The 14657-nt window shown below is 37.4% G+C and overlaps 1 protein-coding gene across 1 annotated transcript in view; it reads right to left on the bottom strand.

The window, feature by feature from the left end:
* The window catches only part of Babam2 (BRISC and BRCA1 A complex member 2), a gene marked incomplete at its 5' end in the record, with an annotated part of 408743 nt that overhangs the window by 351609 nt on the left and 42477 nt on the right, over positions 1 to 14657 (bottom strand). Inside the window, 1 exon segment of the mRNA XM_008828413.2 lies at positions 8297 to 8391. Coding sequence (XP_008826635.2) covers positions 8297 to 8391 — 95 coding nt within the window.

Genomic DNA, 14657 nt, shown 5'->3' with positions numbered 1-14657 from the left:
ATGTCAATAGGCTTGGAATGAATTTTTCTGTATGAAACTGTGTGTTTTGACAATGAAGAGGAGATCTTTTTTAAACATTGGAACCTAATTTAATTTTATCTCTTAGAGAGTTTATAATGAGTATAAGATTTTATAAGTGTAATAATTCATCTGTAAACCTAGAAATGTACAGCCAATTTTGAAAGAGATGTACCCTAGCTCAGAAAAATGTTATTGAATAGGTTAATGCTGTTGTAATGAAATGCTTCTTTTAATTGAAAAAATGAATAATTTTAAAAAAAAGAATGGAAAACAGATGGTCTACGTTTGTTTCTTTTTTATTTATTTATTTTTATCTTATGTATATGAGTGAGTGTATTGCCTGCATATAAGTGCACCCATGTCATGCAATGCCCATGGAGGGCAGAAGACAGTGTTGGATTCCCCTGGAACCGGAGTTATGGACAATTGTTAATCACCATGTGGGTGCTGGGAATCGAACCCAGGTCCTCTGCAAGAGCAGCCAGTGCTCTTAACCTCTGAGCCATCTCTCCAGCCCCCTAAGTTTGCTTCTTTTGGAGTGCTCTCCATTAGCCTTAAGTACCTGCTCTCAACTACTAGTCTTACATGCTTTACAGGTCTCTTGCTTTTTTAAGTAAATAATAATTCTGTGTATTAAATGTTTCCTATTCGAATTGGTGTGATTTCTAGCTTGACTGGACTCTGAATGATAAACTAGTAAAGCTGAGAGACTGCAAACTGATCTATCCTCATACTGTGTGTGTAGGCAAGTCCACTCTGATACATACCCATCAGGAATGTGAATAGATATTCACTGAGACAGGAACAAGACTAGTCACTGCAGCACTATTCATAACAGCAAAAAATAAAAGACCTGAAAATAATCCAAATACCAATCAACAGAATGGATCAAACTGTGGCATGCTAATAAAGGGAACATGTTAATCAGTAAGCATGAATAATAACAACAACAAAAACTGCATGGGAGACGCACACGAGTAAGTGCCGAGAGAAAGAAGTCAGACAGAAATGTTGTTTGATTCCATTTGTATGAAGATCAAAAAGGGTAAAAATAATAAGGATGATATAAGTCAGCATAGTGTTTACTCTTAGGGAGGTGGTCACAGAAATGGAAGGCACATGAGCAGAGCTCCTGGACTAGGGGACTGTTCTGTTTCTTTATCTAGGCCCTAGTTACATGCTCACTCTACAAATTTACCACATTGTATACTTTGGACTTGTCTCCCTTCTCTACATGTTATTTATCACATGGTTACATTAAAATGTACCCTTATAAATATTCAGGTAAGGGACTGGGGATTTAATTCAGGGGTAGAACACTTGCCTGGTAAGTACAAAGCCCTGGGTTCTATTCCCCAGCACTGAAAAAAAGTAAAATAAAAATAAATACTCAGAGGATGTTTCTAAGGCCCTGAGGCTTACCATATAAGCATAAATCTGTAATGTGTTCTTCCCCTTGTTCCCACGGTACCTGCGCTTATACCTCTGTCCCTACACTTGCCACCCTGCCGTGCAATTCTCTTGCCTATGTGTCTTGAGCATCATGTCTAGTTTACAAAATGAAAGATGAGTCCTTAATGAGGCATGCAATGATATAAAATAAAGATTTGAAAACTGCAAGAGTATTCCAAGTTAAAATATATTGTAGGCTCAGGCACTTTAAGTGTCTAGGAACAGGAGCACCACACATCTGAGTGGCACTTTTCAGTAGTGTGACCTTCGGTCCATTTCAGAACACTGCATTTGTGGCACGTATTTCGGGTACAGAGGCAATGCTAAGTACTTTACAGGAACCCATTCACAAAGTATTTTTCTACTGTGAGAAGCAAAGGGGAAAAAGCAAGACGGTGTGAACACACATTCAATGCAAGCAGAAAAAGCAATACAAGATCAAACAGTCAGTGGGTACTTCAGTGACACTAGATCCAGTGACCCTGAAGAGTTTGTACCAAGCACTAAATCATCCTCACTTCCTGCAAACCAGGAAGCCAGATAGCATTGTTTTCCCATCTTCCTACAATTGCAACATGTTCTTTTCATTTAAATTTATGATCCACCCTTCCTCCTTTATGCAACTTTATTTTGAATTGAAGTGAATTATCACTATTACTTTTGGAGAAAGAATTTCAAAATATCCTTTGAGGCAGCTGAGCATACCACAGAGTGTTGCAAAACTGGGCTGAAAATCATTGCTTCAAAGGTTTTGTTAACTGATGTGGCTCCCCACCCCCAATTTTTCTAACACTAAAACCTTTTCCTTGTATTTTTAATCAAAAGTACATTTCCTAGCAAGTCCCCTACTGACTACAGAACCTCAAAGGAAACATGTTCCTCTAATAAGCATGCACAATGCACCTCTATAGTGAACAAAACCAGTCCATTCTCTGCTGAAGCTTCCTTCCACTCCGAAAGAACAAGGGCGATCCACTATCCCAGCTCACTAAGGACTATCCTCTTTTAAAATAAAGGTTTTGTATCTCACAAAACCTTCAGTCCCAGATAAATGAGGACAATTGGTCATTCTAGGAAAGACAGATACCAAGTAAAAAGGCAACTAAAATTATTATATGGTGATAAGTGCAGCGAAGAGCATGGTTAAGGTCAGAGAGAGAAGGACACACAACATTATATAGGGATGTCAGGGGAAGCCTGTCTACAAGACATTTGAAGGAAAGAGGGGAGCAAGATAGTCAGGCAACTAGGAGAAGAGTTGAAACTAGGTAGAGTGAAAGGAAATGGTGTGCAGCAACTGCAAAGGTGCTCGAGTGGAGGTGTACTTAGCATTAGCATATTAGGAGGCCTATGCAGTCTGAGGGACATCAGCAAGGGGCGGCATGGGACAAATACTAGTCTCTCAAATCAAAAATCAATTAAGGGGCTGGAAAGATGGCTCAGGAGTTAAGAACACTAGCTGCTCTTACAGAAGACTTGGGTTCAGTTTCCAGGACCCAAGTGGCAACTCACGACTGTCCATAACTCTAGCTCCAGGGGATCAAATGCCCTCTCTGGCTGCACAGACACCAGGTACGCACATGACGCACATAAATATATGCAGGCAAACATTCATATAAATAAAAAAATAAGGAAAAATAATTAACATTAAGTGCCCCTGAAAAAAAATATTTCTAAACACAGATTATCTGGATGATTTTCTTGTCATAAAAAGTTTCTGTGACCACCTCCCAATGAACTCTTCACTCTATAGGTAGTGTCTGTTTTGCTTACATAAGCCTCTCAAGCAATAACTAAGCTTGGGTCTATCTTCCCCACTATCCAGGGAACACACCTAGTGCTCACGTCTTACATCCATCACCTGGCGCTATATGTTATAATTTTCAACTGTTAATTAAATGGTTTGATCAATGAATGATCTTCTTATACGATATAAAGCATGAGGCAATTCTGCTAGAATTTATGAGTATTAACTCTAAATGCAACTTTTCAATATATTCTTGAATTTACTACAACACTGTCTCCATTTATATGATGGGAAATACTTTAAGCTGAGTTATAAACTGAAAGGAAAAGCAATGTCACCATTTCATAATCACAACTTAGCTTCAAAATATGTAGTGATCCAGCTCCACTAGCATATTGATCTGCCTCTAAAGGACAGAATAAAGGGCTGGAGAGATGGCTCAGTGGTTAAGAGCACTGACTGCTCTTGCAGAGGACCCAGGTTCAATTCCTAGCACCCACATGGAGGCTAACAACCATCTGTAACTTCAGTTCCAGGGGATCCAACACCTTTTTCTGACTTCTGTAGGCATTGCATGACATGGGTGCACTTACAAGCATGCAGACAATACACTCACACACATTAAAAAGAATAATAAAATATAAAAGGGCAGAAAAAATTAAAATGTGTAAAAAGATTTTTTGTTCAGTAGAAAAGAAATTCTGCATTAAAAGTCTGAACTATAGCCGGGCGTGGTGGCACACGCCTGTAGTCCCAGCACTTGGGAGGCAGAGGCAGGTGGATCTCTGTGAGTTCGAGGCCAGCCTGGTCTACATAGTGAGTTCCAGGCCAGCTGGGGCTACAGCTGGGTTTCAAAAAGACCAAAAAAAAAAAAAAAAAGTCTGAACTATAAGGTTGAAAGACTGCTTGAGCAACATTAAAAAAAATCCACTGTGTTTCTATACTGCAATGAAACTAAATGAAAAGAATTCCATTTGTAATAGCACCAAAAAGAATAACATACTGAAGAAGAAATGTCACACAAGAATATACTGTAATTCTGAACATTACAAAACATTGTTGAAAGGATTTATCTTGCTCCTGATTGCAAAAAAATTGAAACCATTAGGATGGAATTAATCTCTAGATTAACCAAAGATTCAATACTCTATCAAAACCCCAGCTGGATTCTATGCAGACATTCACAGGCTGATCCTAAAAAGGCACCTATAACACTCAAGGCAACCTTGCAAAGAACAATGATGGAACAGTTACACTACCCAAATTCGAGACTGATCACAGAATCACAGCAATTAAAATATGGTACTAACCTAAATATACACATATAGATCAATGAAATCAAACTAAGAACCCCCAAATTTCCTTCTTATCTAAAATCAACTGAGGTATAACAAAAATGTCAATAAAATTCAATGAGAGAGAAATATCCTTACTAATAAATTGTGCCTGTACATCTGAATATTCACTCCCAAAATGAAGTTGGGCATCAACCTCACGCCATTTACAAAAAAGAACTCAAAACGGATCAAGGACCCAAATAAGACAGCAAAAGTAGTAAAACTATTCAAGGAAAATGTAATATTAAATCTTTATAATCTTAGATTAGGCAATGGTTTCTTGGTTACAAAATCAAAAGAACAGGCAACAAAAGAAAAAATAGATAAATTGGCCTTCATCAAAATTTAAAACTTTCCTTTAAAGGACACTAACTACAGGCTACAGAAATGGCTGTCAGGGTAAAGTGCTTACCACTCAAACATGAGGATCTGAATTCAGATCCCCAGCACCCACCTAAAGGCCAGGTCTGGCAGAGACTGCCTGGAATTCAAGCACTGGTGGAGACAGGTGGATCCCAGGGTCTGGGCGGTTGGTCAGTCTAGCCCAAATGCTGTGCTCTAGGTTCTATATGAGAAATCCTGTCTCAAAAAGTAAGGTAGAGAGTGACAGGAGACAATACCTAAGTCAACCACTCATCTCTACCATGCACAGAGGCATGCACACACACACATGACAGGTCTTAACACAAAGGACAGAATGTATGAATTCCAGTGGGGTGGGAGGCTATGGGAGGGTGCCAATGGGAAGGGGGTACAAAGATGATTAAGACTGATTTAGATGTTCTCTATGAAGTACACAAAAATTCAATTAAAAAATTACAAAAAATAAAATAAATCCTTTTAAAATATTTTTTAAATTATGGGACGATACAATGAAATTATTTAATAGAAAAAAGAAAAAGGAGGCTTCCAATGGTCCAAAGCCTTCACATACTTCTCCTAAACTTACACATGCTACTTCCTTTTTTGGAGAAGAGCAGGTTTAGGTAAACCTAATTAATTTCTCTAAACCTATGTTCCTCAAACTGGACCATATTGAAAAGTTCATTTTTCCTTAAATATTTTAATTTAGTATATTTTATATTAAAATATAGGTATACTATAGAACCAATGGAAAAAGTTTATGAATTTTTAAGATAAAGCCCAAAAACTTAAAAGAAATTTATTTCCTATTTGCCACAGGAAGTACTTCGGACTATGCTCCCAGATTCTAAGTGTGCATATGATCTCCTTCTATAATTGGTACCACTAGCAGAAAAGTTTGACTAGTCTAGGCATTCAGTTTATTTCCCATTCCATGGGTAACAAAATGCAATTTCTTCTCATTCAGCCTGTAGACTGGTCAGGTTATTAGTGCTCTGAATACTTCAAGAAAAGAGAGGAAAAGTCTGAATTGAACTCACAACTAAACTCTAACCTGCTGACACTGAGCAACAAGTCCTCAGAGGCAAGCTGTGCTTAGGGAAATGGCTGCTGGGGACCAGGCCTTACAGTTTACCCTGTCCTAGTGTTTCAAAAAGACAGACATTAAGTGTACATCTCCAGGAGTATGCTCTGATTGCTTAGCTGGGCTTTACCAGCACATTGGTCCATGAAGAAGGCTTCTGTAAGCCTTCCTGAGCCCTTACCACTAAGGAGAATGTACGCCCCTACATTTGCAATCTTCCTGTTACATACAGAACACTGACTTATTTTTTTCTCTGTTCTTTTTCAGCTTATTTCTCAAAAGTATTTATGATAACTTTATTCAGGGATGAAACATCAGAGAAATGGAATTAGAGTATCAGCTCTGATACAGAATTGGAGAAATCTACATTTTCTTGAGTACTAAAATAGAAGAGTGGAGTAAGATGAATGTTCAGGGCTGTTCTAGCACTTAAGTTCTACACTTACAAGACTTGCCAATGCTGAAAATATGCACTGCAAACTGTACAGCAATACTAAACTCAGAGGCTGTAAACACACTTTCTTAGACTTTCCATCATGGCGTTCCCTCTCACATCATCCAGACTCCTCTCTATCCTGGATGTGTTCAACAATCTTCAGTTCTGGACTTCAATTTCTCTTTAATCCATTATATTAAACACATTCCCATCAGGTTATTTTCATTCTGTCATTTTTTTCAATGGCTCTTAGTCCAGTGTTCAATGTACCTAATGAACCTAACCGTTTGCAGTCCTTTCTTATGTGAACTTAGACTCAGCAAATCTGTTTCTCTTTTGGCAACATATCAAACAAATCACAGCTTCTTCAAGTCTGCTTCAGTCACTCCCTTACCTGGAATACTCTCCTCCACTTTCCATTTTTTCATTCTTGAAATATGAGAACAAACTTACCTCTACCACAAAACTTTCTCTTGACTACCTTCTTTAAATTCCTGGGCACTTAAGCTATAATGTCTCTCTGGCATCTAGTAGCTGCCTCCCTCCACTGGGCAGGTTTAAGACAAGAAGAGTCTATAGTAATGCCTCTGCCTCATCTACTGCAGGTGAGCGTCTCGATTTTAAAATAAGGTAAATACCAAACTCATAGCTTCTAAACAGCCCACATTTAACTAGCAAACTTTTAAAATATCAAATAATATAGTAGCGATTTTTAAATACAATTATTAAAAACCTTACAGCAAATATATCCTACCCTTGTTAAGAGTATTTTACAGCTATGTTCTAATTTTTTCTCACTGTATATTTTTATTGAATTTTTGTGCATTTTATACATACATCTTAATCATATTTAGACTCTCCTTGCCCGTCCACAGTCCCCTATAGGCCCCCACCAGAGTTCATGCATTCTGTCATATATTCTAAGGCCTATCAAGTCAAGATTGTGTAAATTTCTAAAATTTAGCAAAATTTTTTTGATTTCAGTTTATTTCTTCCCTTTAAATGGGAGTGAAAGAGTGGGGGACTTTCAAAGTAAGTCATCAAACTTTCAATTATACAGTTTTAATGAGGCAAAACAAATTTGAGAAAATAAAACTAAGAAAATAGTTTTAAGAAAATAGTTTTAATAACTATTTAAACCTCTTAGAAGATTGTAGATACTACAGAAAACTTGAATTTTGGAAAGGAAACAAAAAAACACTTAAAACATTTAGAGCTGTTTTTGTTTTTTTGGTTTTTTTAGCATCAGTCTTGCAGAGCACCCAACTATTTATATAAACTGCCTTTGCTCTAACAAGTACCATGACCCCTTTTCCCTGGTGGTATGTATTCCCGATTTAATTCCAGAGACATTTCATTTCAATTACAAGGGTTTGGTCTTTCTTAATAAAGAACACTTAATATAGTCTTTCCTCTTCTCATAAGGACACTAAGATAATCTAGGTGCAAGTCCAAATTTGCCACTTTCACTTCTATTTTTCTTAAGGGCATCTGCAAAAGTCAAGGAACACTCTTCCAACCAGTGCCGTGATGAAGTGTTACTAACACTAGAAAACTAACTGCAGACATGAACTATGAAGTTAAAACAAAGAAAATGTTTTCAACATGTGTCCTTAAATTTAAGGAAAACTATTTCAACCAATACTATAGACTTAAGTTAATTCAAGATAGTTTGAAAATAAAACTACAATGAAAACCTCTCTAACTATTTTGTCACATGAAGAAATGGATTTATTTCATGGGACCAAGAAGGGGGTGGAGTGGGAAAAATTCACATTTGACAAAGCAATAACCAAGTCCCAATTTTATTTTCTTTTCAACAATGAAGACCATCAGAGTGAGCCTGCAGTACTCACATGCAGAGTCGAGGGGTCTGGCAGAAATTCAGCATCCTCTCCAAAGATAAAATCAGGGGGCAGCTCTGGGTATTGAGCATTGAAAATGATATCCCCTGAAATACAAGAAAATCACAGGCTTTTCTTATTTCCCTGAAAATATATAAACATTCTGAGGAATGCATCAGAAAAACTTAAAGAAATGTATATTTAGTTTAAGAAACAAATTTAAAAAGTACTTTCTGAATGATTAATTATTTGAAAAAAAAGAACTGATACCCTCTTTTAAATTACCATCCACAATAAGCAGTCAAAAAGTGCAGTACACTGTGAATATAAAAACCCAGCAGGAAAGCAGAAGCAGCCCCACGCAATGCACACGCTGATTGTTTTTATAGGAAGCATAACTGTCCAATCACTGCCTGCTAATTAAGAAGGCTTTGTTGAAGACCGATTCTGTATAAACACAGTCCTTCATTACAAAAACTAAGCATATGTACCTTTGGTACAATAGAAAGAATATTTTGAAGTCAAAAAAGCCCTTCAAGGTCCCTTCATTATTATTTTTTTAATATTTTATATACTATTTTTATTTTATGTGTATGAGTGTATAGCCTGCATGTATGTAAATGCACCTGTGTTGTACAATGCCCACAGAGGTCAGCTGAAGGCATCAGATTCCCCTGGAACTGGAGTTATGGACAGTTGTTAGCCGCCACATGGGTGCCGGGAATTGAACCTGGTCCTCTGCAAGAGCAGTCAGTGCTCTTAACTGCTGAGTCATCTCTCCAGCGCCCCTTCCCCCATCATTATTAACTTGAGATCTTGGGAAGGTTTGTGACTACTTAACCTTCAGTTTCTTCATCAGACAATGAGAGATACAGTGATATTGACATTATAATTTACAGTGAGAAGAAAAGGAGTCAGTCTGGCTATACTAAACACTCAACAAGTGATACAAAAGTGGTACTGCTGGTGGTGGTTATATGGTATTCTTAAACATAGTACAAGAGTCAGAATTTCAAGAGCAAACCATTATTGTAAGTTCTACCTGTTTTCTTTTCTGTCTCCTTCTTCAACTCCTTTTTCCCCTCTACTCACCCAAAGGTCCAGTCTTCATCAGTCTTCTGATACTAATAAGCATATTAGTGTGCCCACAATCTAATATATACTAGGCTGTAAGTATTTAATGGTGGGGATATTTCTGTACACATACACAACTCTACACATATGCACACAATAGTTGTCAGTCCATTCATTTTTACTGTTCAAAGGATAAAATCTACATAATGATGTCCAAATTTAAACATTCAGGCTTCCGTTCTAAATTGAGCTCTTAAATCTCCATGCACTAGCGCTTCAATGTCAGATTCTGCAAGCAGAAAAATGTCACCATGACAGTCCTTACTCTCATACCCCTCTTCCTCTATACAATCTGTGTCCAAAGACAGCACTAGAATTTCCTAATAACCCCTGTTCTTCATAGAAACAGGCCATCTCAATATTTCATCCACTGTGGCCTTAATTTAGATGTCCCTACTGCTGACAGCTCTTCCCAGGCCCAGATCACCCAATCCATAACTCATACTCTCACTGAATAAAGAATTGAAATTGAACTTTGCCCTACGTACTATGCTAGGCATTAAAGATATAAGAATTCTGCCATTGAAAAATGAAAATACTAAAAAGTAGCCTAGACTCAGCTGCCCTCCAGCCCAGAGTATTTACTAATCAATCACCAGTAAGTCTTCTTAAAGTACTATTTTGTCTCAAAACTTGCAACTTGGGAATTTTCAATGATCTTTCTTGTTAAATACAGTAAAGGCAAGCCTTACAAACTCATACTTAAGACTTCTAAAATATGACGCTCTCTTCCAACCACTCTTCTCTCAGGCTACAAGTCAATACAAATCTTCTACTCCAGTCAATAAGACCCCCGATGTCCTCCAAATACTATTACCCTCAATTACAATGGCCTTTCCCCTTGCTCATTCTTACTATGAACCCACTTACATTACCATCTCTTGCCAATGTCTCTCCTCATAAACCTGGAAAACATTCATCAGTGTTACTTTGGAAATTCAACAATATCATTTGGCTATGCCACTTTCTTGAATATTTCTTTGAATATATCTTGAATATTTCTTGAACAGTATAGTCTTATACTGTTTATGGCTGTATTAAAAATCACAATAGAAGGTACTACATAGAGGTACTATGATGCACACTGTCAATAATATAAATATATTCATCTTCAAGGAGCTTATGTTTAGTGTGAGAAATATGACATAATACATAGAACCACCAATATTCAGTATAACGCATGGGCACTTGATCTTCCTAAATATATTGCAAGCATTCAGAGAACAAATGTGTTCTTATGCTTTCTTCATTCTCTTACAGGGCAAAGAGCAGCTCACACAGAATATATTTCAGAAATGTTCAAAATATGAAAAAAGGACCTATTTGTTGAACAGATATCTAAGTACAGAGAAAATCCTCAATAAAGAACAGAACACAGCAGATTTACATCCAGAGCTTCCTATAGGGAATAAGTTTAAGCAAGAAAATGAATCCTAGAGAAATTGGGTGTAGAACTAAATTACCAAAAGTAGCACAACCACTGCCTCTTCACAAACCTTTACTATCATTACTTCCTCCTATCCAGGACATTTATGAATTACAAACTTCAGAAGTGATAAGGCATTCATCCAAGCCATGGCCAAAAAAAACTAGAAGAGATAATACACACATCCTGATTGCTCACTCTATTCCAATGCACCCAGCAAGTGTGATTCTTTAAGAAAAGCCATATGACTTTTATGCATATGGTTCCTTAGAAATGTATTTTGAAGTCTTTCAGTTTGATTATTTTAATTGCTTTTAGAATTTTTTCCCATTAAGTTAATAGAGCATAGGCATCAGGAGTTTGGGGGGGAAAACATGCTAGAATGTATTGGGCACTGACATTCAAAAACTAACATTGCAAATTCCAACAGGAAGACTGGAGATACAGCTCAGTGGTAAAGCACTTGCCTACAATACACAAGCCCTAGATTCAATACATAGTACTGCAATCAATATCAATTCCAATAGAAAACAAAAATCTAAATTTTCAAGTTCTCAGCAATAACTACTTCCAAACCAGTAAACACCAAAACACCAATTCCAAGATATCCAGACTTGCTGATTCTATTCAGTATTATACTAAAGGCTCTAACCAAGGCAAGAAAAAAGAATAAAGGGCATCTATGTTAGAAAGAAAAAGTTAAAAGACCTCTATCCATAGATGATATAGGTTTGCATAAAGTCAATCAATGAACTCATGAAAATACTATAAGAACTAATAAGCACTTTCAGCAAGGTTTCTGCATACAAGAAAAATGAAAAAAGAGCTGTATTTCTATATATTAGCAAGGAACAAACAAAAATTAAGAAAATTCCAATAGCATCAAAAAAAGGTGCTTAGGAATTAATTTATGAAAGGAAATGCAAGGTTTATATACTGGGAACCACAAAACATTGTTGAAAGAAATTACAGAAGGTCTAAATAAATGGAAAGCTGTCTTCACATATCAGAAACTTCATGTTGCTGCATGGTAATACTACCCAAGCTGATCTATAGATTTCATGCAATTCAAACAAAATCCCCAACAGAGTCTCTGCAGAAGTTCAAAGGCCAATCCTAAAACATACAGAAATGCAAAACTTCTAGATAGCAGAAAAATCTTATAAGAGAGAGGGGAAGACACGGAACAAAATTCACAGATTCATATTTCTCTATTTCAGAAGTTGCTACTAACTCACAGCAACTGGCAAGATGTAACAGTGACATCAGGACCGATATCAGTGAAACAGAGCTCAGACTCTGTAAATAGTCTTTCTATTCTGGGGCAGGTGTGGTAGAGTTCAAGGCAATGTTGGCGGCCAAACAAGTTCTAAGCTAGCCTGGGCTACATGAGACCATGCCTAAAAAAAATAATAATCTTTTGTTCTTGTCAATTCATTCTTGACAGAGTTTGGAAGGCAACTGAATTCCAAGAAAGAAAGAATTCTTTTCATTTCCTTACACCCATTAGGATAGCTACGATTAAAAAATTGAATGAATGAATGAATGAATGAATGAATGAATAAATAAATAAATAAATAAATAAATAAATAAATAAATAAATAAAGCAACAAGTGTGGGTGATGATGCAGAAAAACCAGAACCCTTATGCAGCACTGGCTGGAGTATAAAACTGATGTAGCTACTATGGAAAAGTAAATGATGGTTTCTTGATTACCATATAATCCAACAATTCCACCTGGGTGCATACACTTAAAATTAAAAATAAGGTCTCAGGGGGCTGGAGAGAGAGCTCAGAAGTTAAGAGCACTGGCTGTTCTTGCAGAGGACCCGGGTTCAGTTCCAGCACCCACATGGTAGCTAGCATTCTTCTGTAGCTCCAGTTCCAGGGGATCCATCACCCTCTTCTGATCTCTACAGGCCCTACATGGGTGCTCTTACATATATGCAGGCAAAACACGCACACATGTAAAATTAAATTAAATTAATAAAAAAAAATTTAGGTGAGGGCTCAGAGATATATTTGTCCATAGAAGTATGAGTCACAAGATTTGAAGTTAGAACCCTGGTGTCCACCAACAGATGAATGGATAAAAATATGTGCCATACAATGGGAAGTGATTCAGCCTTAAAAGAAAGTAAATTCTGAAACAGTCATGGAAGCACACATCCTTTTTTTTTTTTTTTAATTAGAAGAAGCATTTCATTACAACAGCATTAACCTATTCAATAACATTTTTCTGAGCTAGGGTACATCTCTTTCAAAATTGGCTGTACATTTTTAGGTTTACAGATGAATTATTACGCTCGTACATCCTTTTTTTAATTTTTAAATATTTTTATTGAGCTTTTGTACATTTTATACAACAGTTCTTAATCAAATCTAGATCCCTTCCCCCATTCATGTCCCTATACTTTCCCTCCACCCCCAGACCTCATGCATTCTGCCTAACATGTTAAGTCCTATGTGTTCAAGCATTTGTACCCAGATGCCCTTTGGTGCAAGTTCATCCACTGGAGTCTAGTCAGCCTATCCAGAGATCTTAAAGAAGATGTATTCTCCTTCACCCAGCAGTAATCAGTCTGCAACAGTTCCCAGGCTAGGGCCAGCCCATTGCCCATTTCCCTCACTCCACTCTGGGCCCTCATCTGATTGAGTCAGCAGGGGTCTTGGGTAGTACACATCTTTAATCCTAGCAATCAGGAGGCAGACATATCTTTAATCCTAGCATTCAGGAGGCAGACACAGGAAGATCTCTGTGAGTTTGAGGCCAGCCTGGTCTACATAATGAGCTCCAGGCTAGCCAGGGCTACATAGTGAGACCCTGACCCACCTCATGACCCCCAAAGGAAAATGTCTTGTCTCAAAAGGAAAAAAAAGAAAAAAGAAAGTAAATTCTGACACATACTATGGGCGAACCTTGAAGACATTATGGTAAGTGAAACAAAAGACAAACACTGTATTATTCCACTTATATAAAGTATAAAGTAAGTGTAAGTAGTTAAATTTTTGCAGAGAGAAAGTAGAATGTTAGTTGCCAGTGGCTGGGGTGAGAGGCAATCAGGAGTTTTTGTTTAATGGTATCAAGCTTCAATTTTATAAGGTGAAGAGTTCTATGACTAACAATAATAAAATGGACACATTACGCCTATGCAACTAGGCATAATGGCACATGCCTGTAATCCCAGCCCTTCAGAAGCTAAGGCAGAAGGACCTCAAACTAGAGGCCAGACTGAGCTATACATCAATTTTGAGGCCTTCTTGGACTACATAGCAAGATCCTGCTCAAAAACAGAATTTTTAAAATCTAGTTAAAATGGGTATAGGGCACAACAAGCCTGTTCTGGACTCAGGAGGCTGAGGTAAAGGATTATGAATCTGAAGTAAGCCTGAGCTACATGGCAAATTCTAGGCTAGCTTGGGCTACATAGTGAGACCTTGACCCACCTTATGCCCCCCAAAGGAAAATATGTATTTAGGAGCTGGGGGTGTGGCTCTGTAGTAGAGTGCTTACCACTTCTCTAGCATGTATGAGGCCCTGGACTTTATCCCAAGCAAAGGAAAGAAGGATTATGAATCTGAAGTAAGCCTGAGCTACATGGCAAATTCTAGGCTAGCTTGGGCTACATAGTGAGACCTTGACCCACCTTATGCCCCCCAAAGGAAAATATGTATTTAGGAGCTGGGGGTGTGGCTCTGTAGTAGAGTGCTTACCACTTCTCTAGCATGTATGAGGCCCTGGACTTTATCCCAAGCAAAGGAAAGAAGAAATGAAGAAAGAAATTATAATCATATAATTATATAATAACTAT

Source organism: Nannospalax galili, unplaced genomic scaffold (assembly GCF_000622305.1).
Source record: "Nannospalax galili isolate Female #2095 unplaced genomic scaffold, S.galili_v1.0 scaffold893, whole genome shotgun sequence".
NCBI classification, from domain to species: domain Eukaryota; kingdom Metazoa; phylum Chordata; class Mammalia; order Rodentia; family Spalacidae; genus Nannospalax; species Nannospalax galili.
The sequence above is the reverse complement of the archived record's forward strand: the minus strand, read 5'-3'. Positions and strand labels throughout refer to the sequence as shown.